Source organism: Aspergillus chevalieri, chromosome 2 (assembly GCF_016861735.1).
Source record: "Aspergillus chevalieri M1 DNA, chromosome 2, nearly complete sequence".
Lineage (NCBI taxonomy): Eukaryota > Fungi > Ascomycota > Eurotiomycetes > Eurotiales > Aspergillaceae > Aspergillus > Aspergillus chevalieri.
The window spans coordinates 252727-278086 of NC_057363.1; the positions used below are offsets into that span (position 1 = coordinate 252727).

At 43.9% G+C, this 25360-nt stretch overlaps 5 protein-coding genes across 5 annotated transcripts; 1 reads left to right on the top strand and 4 right to left on the bottom strand.

Annotated features, from left to right (window-relative positions):
• Positions 1-541: 541 nt before the first annotated feature.
• On the bottom strand, positions 542-1894 carry ACHE_20101A (uncharacterized protein; the record flags this gene model as incomplete). Its single annotated transcript, XM_043284366.1, has 5 exons — positions 542-872; positions 932-1126; positions 1349-1389; positions 1444-1651; positions 1716-1894. 5 exons carry the CDS (start codon positions 1892-1894, stop codon positions 542-544), a joined length of 954 nt encoding a protein of 317 aa, XP_043133165.1.
• A 1083-nt stretch (positions 1895-2977) lies between these two features.
• Positions 2978-3285, bottom strand: ACHE_20102A (uncharacterized protein; the record flags this gene model as incomplete). Its single annotated transcript, XM_043284367.1, has 2 exons — positions 2978-3173; positions 3251-3285. 2 exons carry the CDS (start codon positions 3283-3285, stop codon positions 2978-2980), a joined length of 231 nt encoding a protein of 76 aa, XP_043133166.1.
• A 6600-nt stretch (positions 3286-9885) lies between these two features.
• On the top strand, positions 9886-10191 carry ACHE_20103S (uncharacterized protein; the record flags this gene model as incomplete). Its single annotated transcript, XM_043284368.1, has 1 exon — positions 9886-10191. One exon carries the CDS (start codon positions 9886-9888, stop codon positions 10189-10191), a length of 306 nt encoding a protein of 101 aa, XP_043133167.1.
• Positions 10192-17435: 7244 nt separating this feature from the next.
• ACHE_20104A (uncharacterized protein) lies at positions 17436-18190 on the bottom strand (the record flags this gene model as incomplete). The annotated part of the gene is made up of 2 exons (XM_043284369.1): positions 17436-18016; positions 18067-18190. The coding sequence occupies 2 exons, from the start codon at positions 18188-18190 to the stop codon at positions 17436-17438; spliced, it is 705 nt and encodes a 234-aa protein (XP_043133168.1).
• A 2212-nt stretch (positions 18191-20402) lies between these two features.
• Positions 20403-24182, bottom strand: ACHE_20105A (uncharacterized protein; the record flags this gene model as incomplete). The annotated part of the gene is made up of 1 exon (XM_043284370.1): positions 20403-24182. One exon carries the CDS (start codon positions 24180-24182, stop codon positions 20403-20405), a length of 3780 nt encoding a protein of 1259 aa, XP_043133169.1.
• Positions 24183-25360: the final 1178 nt, after the last annotated feature.

Here is a 25360-nt window from a genome sequence, read left to right on the forward strand (position 1 = left end):
TTCTGGCAGTCTGCCGAGTATTATCCCGTATGGCCTTCCTTAACTTGGTGAGCTTCCCGCTGATTTCATCATGTCTCTGATAGAGGTCAGGGAAAGGATTTCGAGCGTTCTGAATGGTGCCAGCCCGGGATCGCATTTCTTCCTTTAACTCCCTTTTCTCTCGCCTGAGTTCCAGAATTTCAGGATGTCAACGAATAGCCTGTAGCTGCTCGTCGGTAAGGTTGGAAGGGGCCAGAGGATCTCTGTTCCTAAGCATGCCCGCTGCTCTCTGAAGGAGCCCCTCCTGAGAGGGCCGAAGGAGGACCACATGTTGGAGATCTTGCTGGATAAAGTCTGCTTGGTAATGTTTTTCAAAAATAAAGTCTCCAGACTGGCCAAGAACCCTCTTCCGCTCTTGACTGGTAAAGTGGCCTGTTCCAAGCAAGTTAGGCAAATCCAACAATTCATCCAAAGCCCCCATATCCATCGGAATCACAGGGGTCCTATGAAGGACAATAGGGTTACATGCAGAGATACTTTTGGCTTCATTTGCAGTCCAACGTCAGAAGTTGTAATGACCTAGGTTGTCCTCAAATCCTCTGTCCTCTCCCAGATCTTTGAGTGCCAGCCGGCTCGAGTCATAAGTCATTGGTAGTGTTGGATGAACCCCATAGCCATATGGAGTTCGAACCACACGTCGAAGTAGCGGAAGGTTCAACTTATCCTTTTTCCACCGAAGTGGAAGAGCTCTGGTACGCTTCGGAACCTTAATCCGCCAGATCAACTCCGAGGTCAGCTCGTTTTCAAAAGCGTCATCGCGGAAGGCCAGTGACACAATTTGAGCGATTGGACAATATGCCAATTGATAATCTCCATGCATGAAGAACTTCGTCCTTCGTCCCAGCAATGTCAGTAGACATTGGAGTTTGCCAAAGAAATCAGGACAACTTACCCATCAGCACCCTCTGGCCGGCCCTTAAGATTATGAAATTCAATGATGGCACAGAGAACGTCTCGACCACCATCTGGGTCTCTGAGGTAAAAGAGCTCGATATCCCTGTAACATATAGTGTTGGGAAGGTCATCGGACGAAATCCGTTGAGGAAGATCACTCTTAAATGAATCACCCCGCTTGCGCTTTCTTGGACTGAATAAAAGCGAGCCATCTTGCGATGGATTGGGATCATTTGTAGCATCACGCTGCGGAAGTAGCACGCCTGGTCAAGTCCCTGTGATGGAGGACCAAAGCATGATCACAGCTTGCTGGATAATCATGCTCCCATGACGGAAGAAAGAAGAATGGACCCAGTGATGGTGTAAAAGGACACAGAAATCATCTATGTCCAGCGTGCTTTTCTTTTTCACGCACCAACTGATCTTGCGCTCTGCAGGGAAAACTTGTTCAAGGTACTGTTGTCTATTGAGTATCCAGGTATAAGAATGGAACAGGAAGCTTAAACATACTCGTCGCATCTGCTCATGAACATGATGATTTACAGGCTGGCGGGCAAACAAACCAAAATATTGGCACAAGCGCCGCCAATATTCATCATAGGTCTGAAGTCTTTTCTCGCGCGAGGTCCTTGACATCCAGTCAAGAAAGTTCATATAGATGGCTTTATCTTCCGAGAGTAGATATTCCACATAGTCCTCGTTTGAATGTGCACAATATCTGCAGGCTGTTAGTTTTATTGAAACATCCTCAGGTCCACTGTGAAAGTGAAGGGATGACGTGCCTTCGCCAGTACCGTTCGACAACTGCAAGACCTTCAAGTGTCTTGGGCTTGTAGTTAGGAGGAAGCCATCCCAGATTTCGGAAATGCTCAAGTCTGGTCCGAGTCTCCTCGCACAGGATAGGATCGGTCCAGTACTGGTGCTCGTCGGGGTTCGCAGGAGGAAGAGGAGGCGGCGTCATTGAGACGAACAGATATAATATGAAGATAGAAAAAGGGAGTTTTGAAGGCAGTGCTCGCAACAGTTGATGCTGGGTTGGAAAGGAGAATTCGTCGAGAGGCGTGACGAGAGACGGAGAGATGGCCAGAAAAAGGAGACCAGGGAAGGAGAGAAAGTGACATTTTATACGGTCGCCCGGGAAAGCCCGTAGGAATCAGAGAGCAGCTGTATTTGGCAGCGAGGGAAGCCATTTTCGGCGGCGATTCGATCATGAGTCGAAGAGGTTCGCAGGGTAAATTAACAGCACGGGGTGCGGTGCTATGAAATGGGCTTGGCGGGTGCAGAATAGTGGCCACATCACATGTGTGAATGGTTAAAGCAGCAACAGGTCGCTGAAACGCCGAGTGGAAATGACGCCGTAAACGGCCTCACTGGCGGTCATTTTCGGCGTCGACTTCACAGGTACTCACATTCTAGTTGTAAAAACCGAGTTTTGCTTTTTGTGATGAAGTACTCGGGCCAGTTTTTTTCCGGGCGATACGTAGCAGCGAGTACGCCGTAAAGGTCAGCGCAAAAAAAAGAGTCTAGGGCTCGCCAGGTCGCCAGGTGGAGCTCGCCAGGTCGCCATATCTAGTCGTTACCAGTGTCTACCAGTAAGGTACCAGAAAGTAGTTGGGTTCGACACGCTAAAAGCTAACGCCACGCACTAGCGTGCCAAGGCCAGTCAGGCGTGTGGAATATGGCTCGTGCACGCAAGCGCCACACGTAACTTCATTGTGTAATATTCTTACCGTTATTTAAATTTCAGAGCTTTTACCATACCTATTGCCAACTACGATGCTGGCTAATATGAGTGCTTTAAAACAGACTTGAGATTACTGCTTAAGCATTGATTATAATTTAAATTAGTTAATAAATATTTGCAAAACAATTATTAATGCTATTCAGCAGTTTGACGGCTTACGTATGTGTATGTGTATGTGTAGGGAAAGCGTACTTATAGTATATATATCTCTCCGGTTCCCGTATATAGTGATTATCTGGAAGCTCAGTTACAACTACTTAAAAAAACAGTTATTAAGTACATAAATATATGTATTAATGATTAATGCTGTCCTCCATTTTCTAACTCTAACTCACGTAGCTCACGTTCTCTTTTCTTGATTTCAATCTGCTTTGCAAGTAATTCGGCCTTTAGATTGTTTATCTTCAATTCCTCCTCCAGGTTCTGTAGCTCTGTATTTTGATATTGCTCATGTGAATTAGCTGTAGCAACTCGTTGGAGACTAACTTGGGATGAGCTAGAAAGATAAAGCAGTTAGTAAGTACTTTATAAGTAGCTGTCAAATAGTTAAGGACTATTTAAGATAGATCTTACCTTGATCTAGCTCGAGAGCTCCCTCGCCGGCTCATGCTCCCCCTTCGACTTGGAGTTCGTTGCAATGGTCTTCCGCTACTAGATGAGGGAAAGAAAATATGATCTTGATCTTGATCTTGTATATTCAACTCAGGTGAGTTAGATTCTGTTTGTCGAGCTGATTCTATAAGAGTTAATCAGTTTATATGTGCTTCTCAAGCACTTGCAATTGGGGTTTCAAGCTATAACAATAAATACATACCAGATCGTGCCATATGTCTTAGAAAGCTAGCCTCCAAAGTTTGAGTTGCATAGCGGTGTCGAAGACCATATGAATTATAGCTTCGATTCTGCTGCACGTCCTGTATATCTAGCTTCAATGATCTAGATGTATTTAATGAGTGGTTAGTAAGTGCTTTACAAGTGGTTATTAGGTACATACTCAAGAATTGCTTGAAGCAATGTCAATTGCTTTCCACGACGATTGGATTTATTATGAGTTTGTTCAACAGCATTAGTACTCTTTCGCACCATATCAAAGATATGATGTGGTATAAGAGAACAATACTTATTGAGACCTGCTGCAATTACCGCACTCTTTTTATGACGAGCCCAGTTCTGAATTGCAGGATGTTCATGTTCTATAAATAGTTAGTTATTAACTATTCAAAATTTGCATTTGAATTAGTTAGTAAGAAAGTACTTACTGATTAACAGATCACACCATTTATGATAGTCCTCTTCAGACTCACATTCTAAAAGCGCAGCCATGCGTGTCCCGATGTATGGATTAAGAGAATGAGTTTGAAGAGTTTCACGAATCCCTCGTAGGAAATGAACTCGACATAGAAGAAGAACATTCTTTAGAAGCCATATACGTGAATGGTGGTCTGGATCAATCTCCATTAGAAACTGAGCCAATCCTATTGCCAATTAGTTAGCCGCTGCTTGATAACTGATTGTGAAATGGCCAGGGAGTGCCTATTAGATACCTTCAATTTGCTTATTGTCCATATCCATTACCAGAGCATGAAGACCAGTACCATGTAGGGCACGAAAGGTAATCCTCTTGCCTGTCAACTTATACACAATATGATAGATCTTCTTGAATAAGATATAATAGCCCTCTGTAGTGTCTTCAGTTGTAAAGACACGACAAAGAGTCATAACTAATTAGCCAGCAGTTAGTAAGTGGTTAGTAAGTGGTTGAAAAGTACTCTTACTTACTCTTTTTCTGATCTGCTAAATATGTGGCAAATACCACCTCCTTCATCTCTTTTGATTGTACTCGTTTGAATGACATATCAATCTCTATAGAAGATAATGTATGAAGTAATTCAGCTTGCTCTTTCAGAATGCATATTATCATGATCTGATCATTTTGTTGATAAACTTCATGTATGTACTCCTAAATGTTAAAAATTGATAAGTTATTATGTAGTTATAGAGTACTGAACAAGCAGTTATGAAGTACTTACCTGAAGATCTTTGTTCTTTCCTAATTCGAACATTACACCATTGACATTCTGACCAGCTGGATAATGGAGAAGTCTTTGTTTTCGAATGACAGCTTGAATTGGGTCCATATTTGAGAAACTCTCATGAATTTGCTGAATTGTATGGCAATTATGCTCAGCACAGAATGATTGTAATGCTGGACTTTTAAGAAATGTACCTAAAGCCATTTATCAACACTCATTAAGTACTTATCAGGCACTTAGGAAGCACTTACCCAGTGTCAAGCTTGGGCTCCGAGCCTGATTTATCAATTGCAGAATTCCATTCATAATTTTTGCAGGTGCCTTTCGTGGAGGTGGAGGAACATGTGTATGAACACCATGAGACATAAAGACAAAATATGGATTTTGACTTAAATCAGTGGGAATTAACCAATGGAAAGTCACATTACATTTAGCATGTACTAATTTTCCAGGTCCCTGAGGATGATCATATGCTGGAGACAATAAGTACTTAGCAAGCAGTTTTTAAGTATTTTATAAGCACTTACCACAATACAGTGACTTTGACTTGATTGATTCAACAGCACCGCACTCTTCCATATCCATAATAATTTCATTATTCAACAATCCCTCAAGAAACTGAAGGTGCACTGAGCCATTCTTTGGAACTCTATAGGTATAATGACCTGCAGGGTCTGATGGTGCATTGATGCATCTAACATAGAAATCGAAACCACCTAGAGGATTCTATAATTGATTAGCAACTATAATAAGCAGTCCATAAGCACTTAGGATAATTAATTACCGGAATGGAGCTTTGGGTTAACTTAGGCTGGCAAGAATTCTGAAAGTGATAACAAGATAGTTGATTTTTAAAGAGATTTTTTGCTGATCGATAAAATCTATTGAATCATAAGTAGTTAATACTTGATAACGGAATGCTTGATAAGTACTTCTTACCTATATGCAGCATCTTTGGTTGTATCTCTTTCCATCTCATGAATGCGCTGTCGAATATCTTGCAAAATTGTCCATAAATCATCTGTAACATGAGTGTGATGCATATTTTTCAGTTGTATACCGGCATATTCACAGATCTTTATACCAGAACATCTATAAGAGGAGCTAGTATATGATGTTCCTAGGAATGAAGAATGGCTGGAAGGCCGGTTGCGATAATTTTGTCGAACACAGTACTGAATCTATAAAGTGCTTAGTATCTGCTTACCAAGTGCTTGTAAGGTACTTGTGAAATATTTACACTGTTAACCATGTCCTCTACAGTTTCCCTCTGCTGATTCGGCGGCACATTTATAACATACCCATATCCATTAGGATCAGTAGATGGATATTCCGGAAGATCACTTGTATATTCTAATTTAAGGACCTTCAATGGCTTCGTTGAGGCATCACTTAGCTGAATAAGAATATTTTCTTCCTTCTATCTAGTTAGCAATTAATGTCAAAGTAGTTAGGAACTAGTACAGATAATATACCTCCTGCTGGGGTTGACTCAAGTCGGTTTCAATTGATCTAAATAGATCATCTTGTAAGATAAAACCAGGATCTTCAGAAATGAATGTGTTCTCCATTGCAAGTAGTGGCTGAGTAGTTGCTAAGTACTTAAAGAACTAGAAATCGAGAATTCGGGAGGAAGAAGAAGAAATTAAGGAGTGAAATTCAAAGGATTTACAGGTATTTAAATATTTTACTTACTAGCGGTATAAACAAATTCCACATGGTCAGGTGACTTGCGCGTGGCGGGACCCGCTTTACGAGTCGATGCCACCTACCCTCTCGTAAGGTACCATGATTCTATAGATAATTTTGCTGATTAAGATTGTATTAGGTTCAGTAAGAAGGCTGGCCAGGTCGTAATTTTGTATTTTTTGTATTTTATCGTTTTTTATGTGTAAAAAACAAAAGGGACTGGTAATTACCAGTTGCTTCTGAATACCGCCACCTGGTGAGCACCGTGGGCTTTGCTTGTTCCCTTAACTCTCCCATTGACCCTGATGGCGCTGTGCGTTTGCTCCTAATTAACTTGGTAAATGCTGCTAGTGGCCGATGGGCGATGGCTGTTGGTAAGTATTGGTAACAGCCGACAGACACAGACTACAGAGCCTGCAGTCAGCAGCATGTTGGCGCCCGCCTGCATTCAAGCTCTAACGGCGATAACCAGTAACTACCAGATACCATCAGAACCAGATAGTACTCAAATTTCATTGTATGCCCACAAATATGTGTATATATTCATTGAACAATCTTGATATATATATCTGTATATCCATGTCAACACATTATTTTTTGCAAGGATGTTTGTAGAGTAACTATTACCACTTACCAGTAGCTACTGCTATATTACTAGGACCAAGATTTTGGTATTGTCTTGTAATCCAAGTGATGGTATGGACTTGAAATCTTGTTATTACATGTAAATTCAGTAGTTCGACAGGTCGTAATATTACTTGCGCTACCAATGTCATTCGGATATTACTAGAATCACCGGTAGCATCTGGTAGGCTCTGGTAACGCACAACGCATATAAAGCTGTCGCACCTGGCGAGCTCAAGAGCAGTCGAATCACCGACCTGGCGACCTTAATTGAACCCCGCGCTTAGTAGCCTACCATCTCAATACCAGTCATTACCAGTAATTACCTGTGATGCCACCTGGCGAGCGCTACCTGGCGACCTGGCGAGCCCTGCCCTCCAAAAAAAAATATCCTTGGTGGATACAATTCATCTAGACTTGTCTAATCCCGTTCAGTCCACAGCCCCGGAGATAACCAGTCAAAAACCACATGAAAATCAATTCCAGCCAGAGCACAGTCGGCCTTCATTTCCTGCCGCTCCTTCTCAAAATCCCCACGCTGATCCGGAAAACCACGCCATCTGGCGTATCACAACCCGTTTGAGCCTTGGCGAGTGAGATCTCAGGTCCACGAGTAATTCTTGTACACGGTCAAGCAGATTTGTCTCCCAATCCCATGTCTGCCCCATCATTTCCTGACTATCCCATTGCAAACATAACTCTTCTAGAAAACTGGGTAAGACAGTCTCGATATCGGGTGCTTCTTCAGGAAAGACACCTTATTGAACTGTTATTGGGACTTCTGCAGAGTGTATTCTGGGAAACATTTTTAGAAAGCCTTGGAACGCCTCTCTATTCCCCCAATCGTTGTAGTCTAACGCGTAGTTCCCGCAAGAGAAGGGGTAGTATTCCACGCCCATTGATAGCGCCTCAACTGTGTGGCTTAGAGACTCTAAAGCATCAAGAAGGATATATGTGTTATCCAACGCTGGTGAGGTTTTGTATGCCAAGCCCAAGTGGAGGGATTTCAGGTTGGGTGTGTGTTGCAGCAGATCATAACTTCCTGATCAGCAAGAGTTGAGCGAGCAAGCACCAACATATGTACTTGTTCGAGTTGTTTGTGGGAGGTGATAGTATCCTGGAAATTCTGTAGCCATATTGAAATAGACACAACAGATGGTAAGTGGAACCACGCCATGAATTGGCTCGGGTCGCAAGAAGGATAGCCTTCAGGATAATGTTCATACAGCGGCTCCTCCTCCTCAGAAAGAGGAACATTGCTGCCATACTCGACTGTAGCAAGATGGGCGAATTTTGACATTGTACCATTTGGGGCGGAGAACAGGGCATGTCTTAACATTAGGCCAGGGAAGCCTGACTGCCACACAAAGGTATAGTCAAGTTGAACAGATACCAAATTGTGTAGCTGGGAGAGAAGAATAGCAACTAGTGCATAGGTGTTGCCTTCCTCAATGGCACTGCTCCACTTTGGAATTGCTTCTTCAGGAAATTTGGCCTTCTTAATCACTCCTTGTGCGACTTCAATGGCATCATTGAATTTGGATATTTGTCTTTGACCTTTTCATTATTCCAATTGTGCTGTTCCACATTCTTCTGTGCAGACAAAAGGGTGACGTGTTGTATAAATTGGGGGGGGGGGCAGATTTGGATTTTGAATGACCGTCCGAAAAAGACGTAAGATGCGAGATAGGGGAACAGAATCCCACTCCCAAGAAATGTCTTTGTATAGCAAGGGTATAGTCAATGCATGAAGATCCCGCGATACTGCCGAAATCAATGCGAGATCGCAAGATCGCTCAATTCATCTAGATAGTTTAAGACGCCTAACCAACAGTCGATTGGTAATGAAGAAAATGTCCTATTTTTTTAGCATCAAAATAAAAAGCGTTAGTGAGCTAGCAGTCACTTACTTTTTTTTCTGGTTTGAGTCCATATTAGTCGTTAAACTGTTGTTAATGTGTTGAATTGTTTGTGATCGCCGACATAAATGGAACGCGCTGTGCCAAGACATTCAAGTCTGGAGCCCTATACCGGTCGAGAGTCACTATAACATTCGCATTCTGGGACATTATCATTATACCTTTCAAATAGCTGAAAAGCAATCAATTTTGGCCTATCTGGATAATTCGAAGTATAACAAGAACAATTGGTCACGCTTTGCGAGTTTGAAATTCGCCTTGCTGCGCCACAACTTAGCAGGGCTATGTTGACAATGCTGGACATGTTTACTAAATCTCTGAATCTCCCACTGCTTGAATTGCTTCGTTTTCTAACTTCTACGCATTGTTCTGTATGTGCAGGCACCATTCCATCATCCTACTCTGCTGTCATATTTCAGAAACGAACCTCATCCTCAGCTGCGGTAGGAAACGCTGTAAATAATCGGTCAGGAGTACCATTCGCAAATGCAAGCTGCGGGCAAACTATCACAGACTTGTTCGTACAGGTTATCAAAAGTACTGGACCGAATATTCTTGTCGCCTGAATCAGACACTATACATGTAAGCAGCAGTGCCACGCTGATGTGCAATGTTGAATTATTGAATAGGCAATGCCCTCGACCAGAGAACTGATGATCGACGATTTGTAGAAAGAAGCAGCAATTGTTAATAACAACACTTCTGAGTTCCCTCCTTTCCTTATTGAGATTAGACGATATTAACAGTACCACATTCTCAGCTCGGCTGCCATTGATCGTCCAACCTCGTGTATGGGTGGACTGAACTGCGGGCCGATGCAATCCACCAGCAGCAGATCAAAGACCTTCTCGCCCCGTCGCTGCAGTGGCCCCAGTTTATCAATGATAACGGCGGTCACTACGACCCCATTTCTCGGAATGTCGCCTGCAATACAACCGAAACCATGGGTGTCGGTATTGTCAGCAGTATGGAACACTTTAATAACCGTGGGTTCGCCGAGCAACACGGTCCTATCACCAAGGTCGTCGTCTGGGCCTGGGACCGCATGGATGGATTCGAGATCTGGTACGGGGGTGTGGGGATACGGAGGCTCAGAGTGTCCTTGAAGTCGGCGAAGGTGAGTCTGTGGTTTGCGTTTCTGGATATATCGACGAATATCTCGATTCAATTCAATTCTTCGTCAGCCGTGATTCCCAAGGTGATGTATGTGTATGGCTGGGGAAGCTCTGAGGGCATTGAACAGTTTTGAGCTTCTCTCACTAAGATCGAGACTGTTTAGTCTATGATTAAGCGATAATCACTTTCAGTAGATGGTTTATTTCAATACGACGACTTGGAGGTAGCCTTTTCACTCTTCAATAGAGATATACTTGTTTAAAGGTCGGTAAAAACACATATGGGGACGAGATGGCAGCTCTATCGCACGGCTAATTAACGTATTAACCTTTATTGAATAGCAGCAATGTGTCACACCCTGGGATCTCGCAATAGTGCCGAACCTGTAAACCAGTCAGTCAAGCCATAGAGTACTAAGCTACAATCCCTATCCAATGATATGAACAGTAATAGGGTGCTCTTAGAAGCTGATGGTGCTTAAGAACATGGTAAGGTAATAAGAAAAGAAGCATTCTTGCCCTTGGGTATTTTAATGGGCATGTAAAATTCTGTACAGGCTGACCCTTCATTTTGCTTATTGTACTCCCTATTATTTTCTAATCTCAATTCAAAAAGGGGGTACGGGATGAGTAGTCTGGGAAGAAGAGCTCATCAATACAATTGCTGTTCTATGGCTTCCATTTGAAATTGTGGAGCATCCACAGTTCCAGAAGTTTATACAAGTATTGCGTTGTGACGGCTCAACGCTATACAAACAGCTGATATAGACAAACAGCGTCAATATGTCAAACGAGGCCATACAAGCAATCTGAGCAAACAAGGGCTTAAGCCTTAGCGCTCAGATGTCATTAAAGACCGCCCATCGTCTAGATAGATTCCCTTTTCTCCTTTCTCCCCAGATTCGATATTCTCGTCGATGGCTACAATAGTTTACCTAGGAACATCGATTCATTATTATCTACTATTCCGAGCCCGTGACATGTCGTGTGTTTCATTTGACCATTCGAACCAGGCATGTAAGACCTTACGTACATATTCTTTCCGCCAATCATCAAGAAAACAAGCACCAAAATCATAGATAAACGTATCAAACATCATTCCATATGATTGAAGTTTCATGTATAACCTCTCAAATTCTTGCAGCATGCTGATGTAGTCACCCTATGGGGTCAAGTCCAGGAGGGCTTTGACTGTCGTAATCGGTCCTCAGCAGAGGATACGCCATAAATGAATTGCAATTGGCGCCGTGCCGCTACTGCTGGGCAATAATCATTGAGTGGAATACTGGTACGAAGGTGGTGCCTATAATTCGCTTATATAGGATTGCTTTCTGACGCTTCCATCGTGCACCGTCAATTGAATTGAATGGAACTTGATCTATTTCGAGACATAGCATGTCTCGGGCCTCAATTACATGAGCATCATCAAGAGAGTATCTCTCTACATAGGATAATCCCATCCTATAAATTGTGATGGTCCCGTTCAATATAAATCCATTAGTAGACTATCTCACGAAATTCTAGCATCAGGAAAAAAAGGAGAGAGGTAGGCTTGTCAGCGGCGAGTTATCTAGTGTGTGCGCGCGGGACTTAAACGAGACTCAGTGAATATCCTGCGTCAAACAGGCCAAAGTAATCAAACATTCTATACGGCAAGCGAGTCTTCATGTTCCATGACATGAATGTCATGTATGGGAAAATTCCACTCCCATTCACTCGTTGGAGGGATATTCTCATCTCCCATTTTTGCCGGAAAGGTCATCCCGATTTTAATGGGATACCCCATCCTAACGGTCAGTCTACATGGAAGTTGACAGAAGTCAGAGTATCCCTCATCAAATCTCTTTAGAATGGCCGATCTGAATGGGAATACGCGGAAGGTCGTCTTTGTGTCTTCCGTTTGGGAAAACAGGACCTGTGAATTGAGGGGATTCCTAATCAGTTACACTGATAGTTTAACTAATTTACATTAGACAAAAGAGTGACTAACCTTTCGTGGGATGAACAAGTAATCCTGGCTTAAACACATCCACTGCATTCTCTTTTGCCCACTGGAATAATTTATCCCAATCAACACATTCATGAGGAGAAGATTTGTTAGCTGCTGGCATGAGACCATCGGGAACCCATTTGTAGGTCAAGACTTGGATGTCTGCTCGGCACATGACACCTTGTCGAATCATGTCCAAGCAATGCGCTATAACAATCGTAGTCAGAACCAGGCCCCCATCCCAAAAAAAGGTGAAAATTAGAATTAGCTTTCTTACAAGTATGTATGCGATTCAAATCCCTCTCGTGGCTTGTAAGGTTGGGGAAATAATACTCGAAATTGAGGGTTCGATATAACCATTTCTGGACGTTTGGTTAGTGTTTCCACCAGAATAACAGGCAAGATAACTAATGATATTATATATCACACTTACCAAGCAATGTAGCTCATGGAAGACATTGAGTGTGCCGACATATCCGCTACCTGGTATCTCGACTGTTTGATCTGTTCTGCCAAGACTGTTGACCAGATCATCTGGTATCCGGATATTTTGATCTATATTAACCCTGTTAAAATAAACAAGAAAACATAAAATACTTGATCTTTCTTACACTGAAGTAGTTCATTCCATCTTTTGTCAACCTCCTCGCTAGGCTCCCCTGTGAATGCTCCATAGAAGTGACCTCCCAATTCGAACGACTTCCTCTCGTAAACTATAGCTTCTTGTGCGGGTGCTAAATATCGATTTTTTTTTTGTCAGCATTAGATTACCACTGTAGAGCTAGTTGATAAAAGGAAACAAGGGACTTGAAATCGCTGAATGATACCTACAATTTACTAGCGCTGGGCCATGTATACATTGGTCCTTTGCCTTCCGCGCCAGAATAACGGAAAGGAAGAGATAAATAGCAATTGGAGGTAGATAGAGAATTTTGAGAGTAAAGAGTTGGTGTATTTTCGGTTTCTGTCTTGATGTTGTCGTGTTTAAAAAGCCTCTTTCTCCTTGTTCATCTAGGCTCTCGGAGATTCTAGGCAGGATTTTGTTTGGATCATCGCCTAGTAACAATTCTTTGTTATCTTCAGGCATCTTTGTAAACACTGCGGATGAATGATTGAGGGCAAGAGGGTACAGCAAAGTTTTAGAAGAAGGACGTAAAAATAAAGATGTTTGCGTAAATCTGTCAAGACCTTGATTGAACGGTATATACTATCAATAAAACTGGATAGATAATACTGTCCGTATAAGAAGATCTACTGAGGGATGGCAGGTAATTGATTGATTACAGAATCTAAAGCTCATCATTACCAATACATCAACACTTGTACTTGATTATGGTGTAAGCTTTACGCTTACAATTTGGATCAATGTGATATCACAAGCTAGTTATACCATTATATCAATACTTGTACTTGATTATGGTACACGTATAGACCTCGAAATGGAGCGGCCAAGACCGGCCTAGATTTTCCAGGTATAAACAATCATAAACTATCCTAATTAGGAAATATTGTGCTTATAAACCCTTACTTATACACCTTATACCTGTTGGCGGATCTTTTAGCGGTTCTCTTGGCGGTTTGTGGTTCCAGACCTTAGAACCGGAACCGCATCATTTCGAGGTCTATACATGTATAGGCCTCGCCAGATCCTGAGGGTGACCCTCAACGGGTGACCCTCCACCCTCAATTTTGCGGGTGGAGGGTCCAAACCTCTCACCTACAAGGCGGGCCCAGGAATTGCCGACCCGCAGATGACGAAGAGTCACCCCCAGGGTGGACAAACAGGACAAACATAGGGTCTCATGACCTGCATAATTTATGCAGTATTAGACTGTATTTTCTGGTATTCACTTTACACACTAAGCGTAGAGGTAAAAACCAGGATATCAGAACATTCTATTGGAAAATGAAATTATGAAGCTGATACTTCTTCCATAGCTATCAACGACCAACCTCATATGCATCTAGAAACTCTGATCACTTCCAAATTCAGCCTGATGTCTGCAATTGAGTATCAGATAATGGAAAGTCAACATTGTCATTGCCCAGCTCATTAGAACACTGATCCTCATGCTCAGATACAACACTATTTGACGTTTACCTAGCCTACATTGACTCACCTCAGGGGCAGGCTGATATTGGGGAGAGAGTGCATAATACTTTTCATCATCACTAATTGGATCAAAATTCACCTGTGTCTGTAATACCTTCTCTTCATTTTCAGCCTGGATTTCTTGGTTTGAGAGTTTATTATTATTATTATTCATACACGCGTCTGTCAGCCCTGTAGGCCAGGTGGCAGAAGGTCCTGTGGGGCGACCAGGTAAGCCGCTGTAATGGTGATCACTATGTACATTGTCGCCTTTCTATGCATATCCTGATATCTTATTCTGCATGTTATATCCCATGCTGCTGGTTTTCATGTTGCTGTTCCCATGGCGATGAAGATCCATGGGCTTGTTGGATACTATCTCATTTCCTTCCCTACTTCTGCAAGCGTGTAACCTCAGCTGCGCTATGCTGCCAGTTGCCTCAAGTCTGTTGTTGTGACTCTGTATGTGGTTGGTGGAGTCTGAAACTGGCCTAGAAGGCCTGTCTCAAGCATGAATTGCACTGCCTTCAGTACTAAGTCTGGCTGAGTTAGGTAGGCCTGGTAATCCAGCTCCCACCTTGATACCTGAGATTCAACTGCCACTGTGTAAAAATAAAGCCATCAGTATATTTGAAGCTTCCAGTTCATAAGAAACACATGATTTGGTATTTGAAGGAACCCAGATGCAGACCAATTTCGTAAAATTTCCTCAGAACTGAGCATTTTACATGGAATTGGTAGTGGTTATTACCAAAACAAGTGTAAATAACAGTAACTTATTATACTAAGTCAGCAATTTCATGCATCCCAATTAGGAAAGATTATGCAATTGAGGGTCCTTGATGGGTGAGGAGGGCAGCCCTCACCCAACCTTCCACCTGCACCAGGTCAGGTGAGGTTGAGGAAAAAACGGGTGACCCGCTTGAGGGTCAGGTGGAGGGTCCAAAACTCTCACCCTTTTTAAGGTTTTGGCGAGGTCTATACATGTAAGCTTTACGCTTACAATTTGGATTAGACTGCGACATATCCTCATCCGCGGATACCACTTTGCTATCCACATCCAAATCCGCACGGATTTGGATATGACTCAGGTATCCAAATCCAAATCCAAATCCGCGTGGATAGGATGCGGATATCCGCATGGTATCCGCATTTGCACAATTCTCGCTAAATTAACTACATTCAGGCTGTCATGTGATGCATAACTCGCTGATTCAGATTCGTAAATAACGTAATCCACAACCGAGCGGGCCACCCAACCGAGCGGGCCACCTCCCGACGGTGGTCAAAATGTTTAAGTCAATAACACAACAAAAAATGGCATTTATTACAAAAACTAAGCTCTATTGCGATTAGGACACTGCAGTCTTCTATGCCCAATGATACGACAATCACTGCACCGTGGTGGTGCCCGTACAGGTGGTTGGTTTGCTGCCGAAGCAGCTCCGACAGGTATAGTAGTAGAGGCTTCCTGGGCATCGTTCTCACTTTGTATGATACCCTGGGCTTCCTGAATAGAAAGGCCCCCTGTATAGGCTATCTGTCTATGAGAGCGCTTTCTTTTCTGCTGCTGTTTCTCATTCGCAGCCCTCAAATCATGGTTTTCCTTTGCCAGAATTGCAACACTATTCATGGCCGTTTGACAACTGCGGAAAACTTGATCCATAGCAGCCTTTGCAGGAGTTGGGGGGCTATTGCTGTGCTGTCTCAATAGCTTTTTGACAGTGGATTCTTGCTTCTTTAGTTGCTTGAGATTATGAGGTGTTTTCGGGTCAGAGTTGGTGGATTGGCTCCCAGGGGGTGTAGGAGTCTTCAAATATATATCGAGTTGTGTCAACACCCTCTCTGGATCGTATGGAACCAGGCCAGTTGCCATGAAGCCGCTCTTGATATTATCCATCTTAAAGGCCTCCTTACGGGCCTGTGGATATGCTGAAAGGAAATCAAGCTTGTCTATATGATTGATCCTCTGCCGCATCTTCTCTTCCACCAAGCGGCCATAAGTGCGCTTCAAGACTGCAAAACAGCCAACATCAAGAGGCTGTAAAAGATGAGATGAATGTGCAGGCATGCAAATTGGCACAATATTATTCTGATTGCACATCTGATCAAATTGTGGCGTTAAGTGGCTTCCATGACCATCAAGAATAAGCAGACGATATGTTCCCTTAGTACAGCCATTTGTTGATGGAATAAAGATATTTTGAAGCCAGGAGAGACCAATTTGATCTGTTGTCCATCCATTCTCACTAAGTTCAATCCGCCAATCTGATGGTAAAGCATTGTCCTCATACCAAGCCTGTATATGAGACTTGCCCTTGAATACAATGCTGTCACAACCTGGCTTCTCTCGTATCGTACCTAGGGTTCTAGTTAGTTGTATTTCGAGACTGGACACTTACCCTAAGTGTCTTCCAAGTAATTGTATGCTCAATGCCCCTCCGGGTCCGGTTCGGTATGTCGTATGCGTTGATGGGTATGTCGCCCCCTCCAGGCTCCGTAAGATAGTCAACAAGTAGAAACGATAAAGGTAACGAATAGAGAAACAAGGCCAACCGAGTACGTATACTGGGTTGTTGGTTAAGTGCGGACGAGTCAGAAACTAGAAGGTAACCAATGCTGAATGACTTGTAAAATTGATCGCGAAGGACTAAACTAAGTACATGAGTGAGCGTCCTTATATATCCTTTCCGATCATATCAGTGATCTGTCGCTTCATATCACTGATATGGTATTTCGTAGCCCTGCTATGTTGTTTCATATCATCGCTATGCGGAAACATATCACTGATATGCCGATCACGTGACATGGCCGTCAAATATCAGTCTGATCCCTGTTCTCTCCTGCATATCCACTAATAACTGTTATCCAATGATTCCCTCCTAACCTGGTATCATCACGTGAGGCTGATACGACAAGGTCTGTAACAAATGCACGGAGGCAGAGCCCACCCCATAGCATTAACTAGACTGCGACACGATCCGCAAAATATCCAAATTATACATATCCAAATCCGCAAATTTGCGGATTTGGATAGCATTTGACATCCTCATATCCGTGCGGATATGGATTTGGATAGCATTTGCTATCCGCATGTGGATTTGGATATCCATGTGGATATGTAAACAGTGCAAATTTGACGAATCTGTGTCTACATAATTTATGCGATCCTTGGCAGTATTAAATGGTATTGTAGTTGTAAGAAAGTCTACTGGTTGAATAATTCACATTTGTTGATATTGGATCGAAGAGAACTTTTGTCATAACTCAATTTATTGTAATTCTTCTAATAGGAACTAGTATCTATCAATTTCAAAGCCAGCTGGCATCTTTGGCTGTTTCCGAACTCTTCTTGAACGTGCCTGCATACTACTCTTTTCTTCTGGTATATTAGGTAGAGGATGATCACCATCATCATCATCAAGCTCATGGTCTATCTCATCCCTTGGCTCAGAAGAAATGCTTCTGCATCGTTTCCCTAGGGCACGCTCACTAGGTGCTGCAGGCTGTGAGTTATATAGTATATCATCTTCCTCATTGTCGCTTATTGGTTCCAAATCTTCCTGGGGCTGAGAGAGGGCTTTTTCCTCCTCAATGCCTGTAATTTCACCAGCTGAGAGATACTCTTTTATCAAATCTAGCTCCTCTTGTTTAATCTCAAACTTTGATGTGCACATATACATCATCAGATCCTTGATTGTATCAGATTTGAGGTTTCCTCGACGATAATGACAGATATCACGAGCAGAGTTAAAGAGGCGCTCAACACCAGCACCACTAGCTGGGATAGAAAGGATATCCCGAGCAAGGCTTGATAGTGCTGGAAATTCAAGCTCATGCTCTTTCCAGAAGAGTCTTGGAGGAGTATAAACAAGACCTGCTATTAGTGTTAGTCATAATCATCCAAGACATAAAATAAGCACTGACCTCTCTCTAGATATTGTGTAAGCTCATCATTATTCTTTCTTGTTTGTGAATGCTGAGATCTGGGGGTTGTAGAGTTAAGTAGCATCTCAAGCTCAGAAGTAGGGCTTGTAGATGGTTGATGCATTGACAGTATGTGCTTATCAGAAAGCTGCTTTTTATACCGCTCAAGATAGTTGTCAAGGCTATTGCGGTATCGTGCACAATAGTCAATTGTATCATCCTCCCAATCCTTAGTGGAAAAGAACTGAAGCTTGTTTGATGGAGCCATAATTGTGCTAATTGCGAAGATATCACCATGGAGCTCATTATCTGTATTACCATAGTAATCAGAGAGCTTAGACCGCGCTGCTTCTAGTGCATCAAGCATTGTCTTCTTCCAGGGGACTTTCTTGCGCTGAAGCTGCTGTATAGATGCCTCAAGGTGGTCAAACAGCTTATTGTAAATGCCAAAGATCAGATGAACAGTAACATCCTTTGTCTTTGAAAGGGCAGTGGTGAATTGAAAGAAAGGCTGGGTAACCCAAAGAAGATACTCAATTTGGCGCCATTCCTCCTTATTGAGCTTGAAATGGAGATATTGATGCATCATACAGTATTCATCGAAAATAGGCTGCAGTTGTTTGGCACGGCGAAGCATCAAAAATGTAGAATTCCAGCGTGTACGAACATCTTGGTAAGGAACAAGCTTTGGCTGTTTGGTCTGAAGATCTAGGAATGCTTCCCGGCGCTGTGGACTTGCATTGATAAAGATAGCAAGGCTCCGAACCTTTCAATACTGTTAGTAGTTATTAGATATTAGGGTAGAGGATAAGAGCATATTATACCTTGTTTAATGTGTCTGCAATCTTCTTTGTCTGATATCTTGTATGAAGGGAGTGTGTACATGCATCTGACCATTCTGTCTCTGTTGTATCGTTGACTGGGTTTGCTTTCATTTTCCCAAGGAGCTGATTCAAGCTCAGCTGAATAACATGTGCAATGCATGGAACCCGGATAATAATGGTATCACTATTAAGATTTTGTGCCTGAACAGATGCTTGAATGCTTGACATCATAGTGTTATTGTTCGATGCATTATCAGTTGTGATTGATAGCACACGGTCAGTGACATTATGCTCCTGGAGAATATTGAAGAGGACTGAGCTTAGATTACTGCCAGTATGGGTTCCATAAAGCGGCTCAAAGCCAAGAAGGATCTCACAGTAGTTCCATTCCTGATCAATAAAATAGCCAGTGATTGCCATAAATGCTTGGCAAAAGGGAGATGTCCAGCAGTCAAGTGCAATTGAAAGCTTCCCTCCTGGTGGAAGCCTCTGGAGCAGCTTTTGTTGTCGTTCTTTAACCATTGTGTGTAGATGGCGTCGAATAGTTGTGGTGGAAGGGATATCTGGTCTTGATGGGGCAAGCTGTGCAAGTTCAACAAGGTCCTTAAATTCAGGATGCTCAACAATACGGAAGGGAAGCCGTGCAATAGTGATGAAATTAAGCAGCTTTTCCATCCATAGATCTGGGGTAAACACTCTCTTGGCGGATAAATGTGACTAGAAATTATTAACATTATTAGTGTTCTTAAAGTAAGAAAAAGAATTATATCAGCACTTAGCCTTACTGAGTCCTGTAGAAGCTGATCAACACCTCGCTTTCTTGGTATTAGACTGCGACAGCCAGATCCTTTGAGGTGTGCTTGCATTGGAGATGATCCTGCACGGCGATGATGTGGGTGAACAAGGATATTATGGCAGCGTTTACACATGACCTTTGGCTCGCCAGTCTTTTCATGTGCAACTTGTTCAAATTGCTCCCAGCATTTGGATGATTTTCTACCATCCCAATGTATTGTATTCCTCACCTCCCTCTTTGATCCAAAGTCTGTTTTTAACCACCATTCAACAAAGTCGGTTTTTGCCATATTGCTGTAAAGAATCCAATTCTGGCGGAATTTAGGACCAACCCGAGCAAGAGTATCAGGAGCACGAGGTCGTGGTGGTGGAAAAGTGAAGTCTGAATCAGGTGCAGAAAGGATGGTTTGCTGACTATCAGAGAATGGTTGTATAATGTCTGATTGAAGAAAGTCAGAATCATAGAAAGAATCAGTGTCACGGGCTCGGAATAGTAGATAATAACGAACTGAATTCCTATCTAAACTATTGTAGCCATCGACGAGAATATCGAATCTGGAGAAGAAAGAAGAAGAGGAAATCTATCCAGGTCATGAAGAGGTTTTAAGAGGATTGTTGGCGACATGACTGGATGGTGTTTGTGATGTATCATCCATTGCCGTAGTGTTGAACCACCATGTGAGCTATCATATGTGAGCCGTCACATAACCCCCCTTCTTAGGCAGAGTCTGTCCCCAGACTCTGTGTGGGCATGTTATCATCAGGATGGTCCTCAATCTCATCAACTCCTTCCTCCCAGGCCTTGAGCCATTCCTGCAGTCGACATGGTGGTCCTGGGCGATCAGGGTACTTCTGATGGTAGTCACGTATTCGATGTGGAGATCCTTTGAAGTTGGTGGCTGGATACCAAGTTCGGTCCTCATCAAATCCTATCCATTTCACCTGGTACTGCAACCGACGCCGACATAGGCGTGAGGCAAGCACCTCTTCCACTTCCCATTCCTGTTCATCAGCCACCACAATCGGTTCTGGAGGCTCGGTCATCTGCCCGGGCAAGGGATCATTGGCTGCCCGTCGGAGCTTGTCTGGTGAAAACACAGGGTGTATCTTCATTGAGTCAGGGAGCTCTAATCGATAGGAGTTACCCACCCGTTCGAGTATTGGGAAGGGTCCAGCCATCTGGCTATCAAGCTTCTTGTTTGGTCGGTCAGTCTGGTAATGGCGAAGGGAGAGCCACACCTTATCGCCTATGTCAAAGTCAACAGGGCGACGTCGTCGGTCTGCTTGTTTTCTCTGTTGGTCCTGTGCATGCTTAATCTGTTCCGCCACTGCAGTCCATATATTCTTCATTTTCTTGGCAGTGCCTTGAGCTCGTTGTCGACTAATCTTCTCATCTCTGGGAGGGGATCCTTCAATCGATATCCAATCAAATGAGGTCCGAGGCTCATATCCACAATCAACAAGGAATGGTGATGCTTCAGTCGTTTCAGATGGTAATGTTGCTGCAGCAAAGTCGATCATTGGCAGCAAATCAGACCAGTTATCTTGGTAGCGGTTGATGAAGGGTCTCAGTCTGTTGACAATATGCTGATTCACAATTTCTGTCTGTCCATCTGTCTGAGCATGGTAGGCTGTTGATAGCTTCAGCTGAACTCCAAGGATTCGGCAGAGTTCATCCCAGAATGCTGACACAAATTGGGGTCCACGGTCTGATACGATAGTTGATGGAGGCCCCCTATGCCGGTAAACATGTTTGATGAACATGCGTGCAACATCTTCAGAGGTGGCAGTCTTCTTGCAGGGAATGCTGATGGGTCTCTTGCTAAATCGATCCACTATCACTAGTGCAGCGTCATATCCATTCTTGTCAACTGGAAAGGAACGGAAGTCCATAGATATATGTTGCCAGGGGCGCTCAGCAATGGGTAAAGGTTGAAGAAGCCCTGGAACATGATCTCGAGGGTTCTCAGCTCTCCGACATTTTGAGCAATTCCGTACATATCTTTCAGCATCTTGTCTCCAGGTTGGCCAGTAGTATCGTGCTCTGATGAGCTGTTGGGTTTTTGTTCTCCCTGGGTGTGCAGTTGATACTTGTGCATGCACTTCATCAAGCAGTCGGGTGCGGAGTTCAGGGTCATCATCAGGAACAAACAATCGGTTTCCTTTCAGTAGCAGGCCATCTTGGAGAGTCCAGTCATCCTTTCCCTCTTGAGCTTTCTTGTGATATCCTTCTGCTGTAGCAGAGTTGCGGTTGGCCTTGAGTATCTGATCCACTACCTGTAATGCTGGCTCCAGGTCATTCACCTGAATTGGTGCTTCAACAGTCTCTGGCTTCAGCAAGATCTGGTGACGGTACTCATCCTTCTTCTGGATATCTGTCACTGGTCGACTAAGGGCATCTGCAAGGGTATTCTCTCGTCCAGGTCGGTATCGAATCAGGAAATAGAATCGGGAGAGGAACTCAGCCCATCTGGCTTGCCGTGCAGTCAACTTCTTTGTTGTCATAAAGTATTCTAGTGCTCGATGATCTGTATAGATGTTGAAGCGTTCTCGGAGTTGCAGTCCTTCAAGTTCAGCACGCCATTCTTGCAGTGCGCGGATGATAGCTAACATTTCCTTGTCATGGATCTCATAGTTGCGCTCAGCATCAGACATGTTCTTTGAATAATAAGCAACTGGGTGCCAGAGGTCTCCATGCTTCTGGGAGAGTACTCCAGCCACCACTCCATCTGATGCATCAGTCTCCAGCTTCGTCTCTAATTCAGGGTGGTAGTGTCGCAGTATCGGGGCGTCAGTCAGATATTTTTTCAATTCCTCAAAAGCTTCCTGGCATACATTAGTCCAGGTGAATGGCACATCCTTCCTCGTCAGGTGGTTCAGTGGCTTAGCAATGCGGCTGTAGTTCTTGATGAATCTTCGATAGAAGTTACAGAACCCAAGGAATGATTGCACACCTCGAACAGTGGTTGGCACTGCCCAGTTGCAGATCACAGCAGTCTTCTCTGGGTCTACTTCAATGCCATCCGTTGTTAAAATAAATCCGAGATACTTTGTCCGAGTAACATGGAACTCGCACTTCTTGATACTAGCTTGGAGTCCTGCTGCGCGTAGCCGTTCAAGCACCTTCTTCACATGAAGCTCATGTTCAATAGCATTCTTTGAATAGATGAGCAGATCATCCACAAATGCAGTAACAAAATCATCCAAATAGTCCATCAAGGTGTCATTGATGAATCGCTGGAAGGCAGCTGGTCCATTGGTGAGTCCAAAAGGAACCACATGGTATTTGTAGGTCCCATAACGTGTACGAAAGGTGGTCAAATCTTCAGATTTAGGGTCAAGTCGAATTCGGTGAAATCCTTGTCGTATATCCAGTTTTGTAAAGATTTTTGCACCACTGGTTCTCTCCATCAACTCATCAACCAATGGGATGGGGTATCGATCTTTTCGGGTAATGGCATTCAACTTTCGATAGTCAACACAAAACCGTAGTCCACCCCCTGGCTTCTGTGCCATCAAGATAGGTGAGGCAAAAGGGGCTGCACTGGGTCCAATAAATCCCTTGTGGAGGTTGTCCACAATGTAGTCTCGTGCAGCCTCCAGTTCCTCTGCAGTCTGCTTATACAGGGGGCTATATCCCACTTCTGACTCTGCAGTCTTCCCTTCCTCCAGTTCAATCCGGTAGTCATTCGTCCGTTGAGGGGGCAGCTCATCAGAGGCGGCCTTGGAGAAAACATCTGCATATTCCTGGTACTGTCTGGGCAGTAGTTGCTGTACCAATTCCTGCTCATTGTGATCTTCCTTCTGGCGTTCCTTCTCGCGTTTTTCTTCAATGATGCGGTCAATTTCAGACAGGCTGGCAATGAAGACCTCAGTGTCCTTTCTCTTCAGGTGTCTTTGGAATGGTGCTGCTCCAATTGCTGCGATATCAATTTGGATTGCTGATCGGTCTGTTGTCCTCCCTTGGGGCTTTGAATTGGTAGTGATGGTGCTAATCTCCTGACCCTGTAGGGCGCGTGACATCTTGGCCATGTCTGATCGCCGGTCTGCTTCCTCCTTCCGAGGAACTCGGTACTGTTCCTTCTGTTCTTCTTTCTCAATTCGTCGATCACGTCGCTCCATATCAGCCTGGTGGGTAGGGTCAGGCTTAGGACGCTGCAGGATCTGTTTTGGAGCCTCCAAATACTGCTTGCTCTGGATGTCATCCAAGCAGCTCCGTTGTTCTGGCCAAACCAGTTTTCTATGTTTCACATTCAACCAGACATCATGGCTGTCGAACCATTTCCGTCCAATGATCATGTCATGTTGGCCCAAGTCGGCAATCAGGAAGGGCTGGTTCAGGAATCGTCGTTTGCCCACAAGCAGGTGGCAAACAATAGCATCAGTGATGGTTGAGCCAGCTCGTCCATCATACCCTTTTGTGCCAATCGGTGTATTGAGTTGTCGGGTGGGGATTCCAAAGAATTTCACTAGTTCTGTCGCTCGTTGGGTGTCCATGAAGAGGTAACCATTTGCTCCAGTGTCGGCTAGGGTAGTCAGGGGGATACTGATTCCATTGTGAGCTACCTGACTATTCACATTGAATCCTTTCCCTCCAATAAGTTGGCTAAGATCCAATTCACCTAGGTCAACACCATCTAGCCCCAGGTTGGAGACTCTCTCCTGGGCTAGACTTTTCCCGCATCATCATTCTGTTCATTCTCAGGTGCTTTCTGCTCAAGTTCCTTCAGTTCAGGGGTTGGGGTTTTGGTGGAACAGTCGCGAGCAAGATGCCCATGTTCTTGGCAATGGAAGCAACGGCCTTCCTTCATCAATTGATCACGCTCAGCATTACCCATACGTGGGGTGGTAGAATTGGTGCTCTGAGATGGGGTCGGTTCTTTCTTGAAGGTGGTCCCAGTTCGACTAGTTCCCTTGCTCATATCCTTGTTGGGAGTGAACGTTCGATTCTTCTGAGCCCGGTGGTTGATAACTTCAAGTCGGCTTGCAGTCTGGGAGACAGCGCTAGAGAATTCCTGGAATGTTCCATCACCAATGCTACTGGAGATGCACAACTCCTGGAGCTTGGTCGTCAATTTGGTGTAAAGCTCATCCTTCCAGTCGTCTTCAGCGACGCCCGCTTCAGCTGCGAGGTAAAGGAACTCAGAGAAAAAGTCATGAAACTTGTCGCTGTTCTTCATGTATAACTGTCGAAATTGGTGCTTTGCAGTGGTAACACGGTTCGGATCATCATAGATGGTTTTCAGGTGATTGAGCATATCCTTTGAGTCGGTGTATGGGTTTATTGCATCATCTCGCATGCGTGGAGTGATGTGTTTCCGAGCTTTACCATCACATCGACTAGCCACGTATGCTATACGAAGTTGGGAAGTGTCAAAGTGGTCTGCATTAGCAGTAAGCTTCTGAGACATCAGGAGCAGCCAGTCTTCAAATCGGGGCTCCTTTCCATCAGTAAGCATTGGGGGATCTGGGATCTTGGTGGATTTGCTGTTGATGGGCATTGGAGAGGCTCGACGGCCACTGGCACTGTCCATCACCAGTCGGGCAATTTGGCTCCCAAATGCGTCACGTTCAGCAGTCACATCAGTAAGTTGCTTCTTGATATCTTGGAGTTGTCCCTTCATCTCTTCTGTTTCACGGCGCAGAAGCGCAATTTCTCCATCCTTGGTTTGTCC